The sequence below is a fragment of the Belonocnema kinseyi genome, chromosome 3, assembly GCF_010883055.1.
Source record: "Belonocnema kinseyi isolate 2016_QV_RU_SX_M_011 chromosome 3, B_treatae_v1, whole genome shotgun sequence".
Lineage (NCBI taxonomy): Eukaryota > Metazoa > Arthropoda > Insecta > Hymenoptera > Cynipidae > Belonocnema > Belonocnema kinseyi.
Window position 1 is genome coordinate 19,760,427 of NC_046659.1, and position 2,899 is coordinate 19,763,325.

A 2,899-nucleotide genomic window follows, 5' to 3' on the forward strand; every position below is an offset into this window, starting at 1 on the left:
CTGTATCGTGCTATTAATTTTCCCGTTCTGTCAATCATTGTATTGATTATCTTTTGCATCTTGCAACCGGAATGTTTGTTGCAGATGTGTTTTATCTCCCTTGTGTAGTTCGTTAGTTGTTGTATATCTTCTTTGATTTCTGTTAGATTTATAAAATAGATGGTGTCCCATGTTTCGTGATATATTCTTGCAGTGAAAACTTCTTCCTTGATTATTGGGTCATCCAATATCCTTATGTCGTAGACTCCGTCGGCCAGGTGGATCTGTAAGAGATTTTCTATTCAGAGGCTTGATATTTCTTTACCTGATTATAATGTCTCAACTGTTCTTGCCCTCTCCTAAAAGTCGTTATTGTTTTTGTGTCTCTGTTTACATTTCTAATTGCTAAAGGTTCGGACCACGAAGCTTTACCCTTCACGTTCACTTGTATAAGTACCAAATCCCTATTTGGTAATCTTCTTCTTTGCCTGTTCTTTTTTCTTCTTTTGGTTCACTTCTTTTGCTTGGGCAATTTTCTCTCGTGCGTCCTGTAATTGTGATAAATTTCTTTCCTTTCTGCGTTCGTTGATTTCTTCTTGCGTCTCTGTTGTCCGTTTTGAGATTGTGTATAGTAATTCTTCTGGCGTGTAAGTTGTTGTGGTATGAGGACTTTGATTATAGTTCTTGACAGCCCTGAGGATCCTGACTACTGGATCTTCGTGGTCTAAAGCATCTGCTAAACCTTTGAGAGTTTTGATTACTCTTTCGGCGATGCCGTTGCTTTCAGGATGGTATGCTGATATCTTTATTTGTTGTATCCCAGTTGATTGATCAATTCTTTTAATTTTTTACTTTTGAAGGTTTGTTCGTTATCAGTTATGATCTTTTCTGGTGTGGGATTGGCGTGGAGAAATTGGTGCATATCATTGTAGACTTCTTCCGTCTTTAATGGTGTTACCCATATGTACCTAGTCAGGCTATCTTCTAATAATAAGAAGCTTTTACCGTCATATGTCAGTTTGTCGATGTTCACAATCTCAAATGGAAATTTAGCTGTTTCCATTATCACTGCGTCAGCTCGCGTATCCTTCTTCCGTTATGCTTGTTGGCACAGATTGGGCAATTCTCTATGTAACTTTGGACTTGCCGATTCATTTCAGGCCAATAGTGTTTTTGTTGTATTTGTCGTACGGTCTTGTCCAGTGCCCAATGTCCATTCTCGTGTACTCTTGCGATTATGTTCTGCTGCATTTGTGGTTTTCTGATGATTCTTGGGTACATCGCCTTGATTCTATAATGTTGTTCTAGGTCTAATAGTCTTAGAGTCCGGTATATGAAGGATGCTGCTAGGTTATAATCTTCTTCTATAGTCCAGTGGGTGATCTCAATAGTCTGTTTTGGAAGGTCTCATCGTTTTGTATTAGTGTGATTGTGTCGGTTCCGCACATTGCTTTAATCTGTCTATATCGTCCGTGATGTAGTCATGGTTTTTTCCGATCCTTTTTTGAACCTCCTCGTCTGACATCTCGGATAGTATGACACGGGAGTTTTTTAACGTTAGTAAGGCTGTTTCGCATACGGCGTCCTTCTTCTCGTTAGAGGTTGAGGGGTAGTCGTGTTTGGTTGCGTTCAGACACTCTAAGTCTTGGATGATTTCCTCGAGTAATTCTGGTGCTACTTCGTTGTTCTGAATTATTTCCTCGATGTCCATACTTGTTTCCACAAGTGGCCTTATTTTGTTCTCCGCTGCTACTTTGGAGGTTTCATAAATTTCGTATCGTTTCTGCGTAGCGTCTACTGTTTTCAGGAGTTCTTGTATGGCCTCGTGGTCCGGGTGATCGATTCTTATGTGTACGTCTTCCTTCTTCTTTACCGGGAACGCTCGGCTGAGTGCATCGGCGTTTGTGTTGTGTTTCCCTGGCTTATAGATGACTTCCGGGTGGTAATCCGTCAATTTTTGCGTAAGGCGAAACAGACGTGAGTACATATTGTCGTGTCTGGCGTTTAAAAGTCCTTTAATCGGCTGGTGTTCGGTGTAAACTTTGAACGCTTCTCCATACAGGAGGTGTTTATACTGTTTTATGCCCCAGACAATTGCCAACGTTTCCTTTTCGGTGGTCGAATAGTTCCGTTTGGCGGGATTTAGGCTTCTACTAGCAAAGCTTACCGGGTGTTCCTTGCTCTCATCGTCAAGCTGGCTGAGTACAACTCCTAATCCTTCATTTGATGCATCTGTGCATAAGATGAAGGGCTTTTTTAAATCTAGATGTTTTAAAATTGGGTAAGAGGTAAGCAAGTTCTTTAGTTTGTTAAAGGCTTCTTCACATGCTTGGGTCCAAATGAAATCGACGTTTTTTCCTTTCAGGTGATTTAATGGATGTGCTATCTTTGCAAAATATTTGATAAATTTGCGATAATACGATGCCAGACCTATGAACCGTTCGATTTCTTTGGCGTTTCTTGGTCGAGGGAATTCTAATACTTTGTCCACATTTTTCTTCAGAGGTTTTACTCCTTCCGGTCCTACTGAGTGTCCAAGATATTCCAATTCTTTTTCTAAGTACTTGCATTTATCTGGTTGTAGTACTAGCCTCGTTTCGCGGAGACGTTCGAATACTTTCCTTAGGTTCCTCAAATGTTCCTCCTCAGTTTTACCTATTACAATGAGATCATCTAGGTAAATGAAACAAATTTTACCTATGAGTCCCTGTAACTTAAAGTTAACCATCCGCCGGTAGGTTGCGGGTGCATTTATCAAACCCATTGGCATTCGCAGCCATTGCCAGTGTCCTTTATGTTTGCTGAACGCGGTTTTCTCTATGTCTTCTTTTGCCATGGCCACTTGGTAGAATCCATTTTCCATGTCGAAGCAACTCATGAACTTCGCTGTCCCTAGCATGCATAGTATCTCCTCTATTGA

At 40.6% G+C, this 2,899-nt stretch overlaps 1 protein-coding gene across 1 annotated transcript; it reads right to left on the reverse strand.

Moving 5' to 3' along the window:
- Positions 1–443: 443 nt before the first annotated feature.
- LOC117169738 lies at positions 444–1,042 on the reverse strand. Its single transcript, XM_033356244.1, has 2 exons — positions 832–1,042; positions 444–775 (listed from the first exon to the last, which is right to left on the reverse strand). The coding sequence occupies exons 1-2, from the start codon at positions 1,040–1,042 to the stop codon at positions 444–446; spliced, it is 543 nt and encodes a 180-aa protein (XP_033212135.1).
- Positions 1,043–2,899: the final 1,857 nt, after the last annotated feature.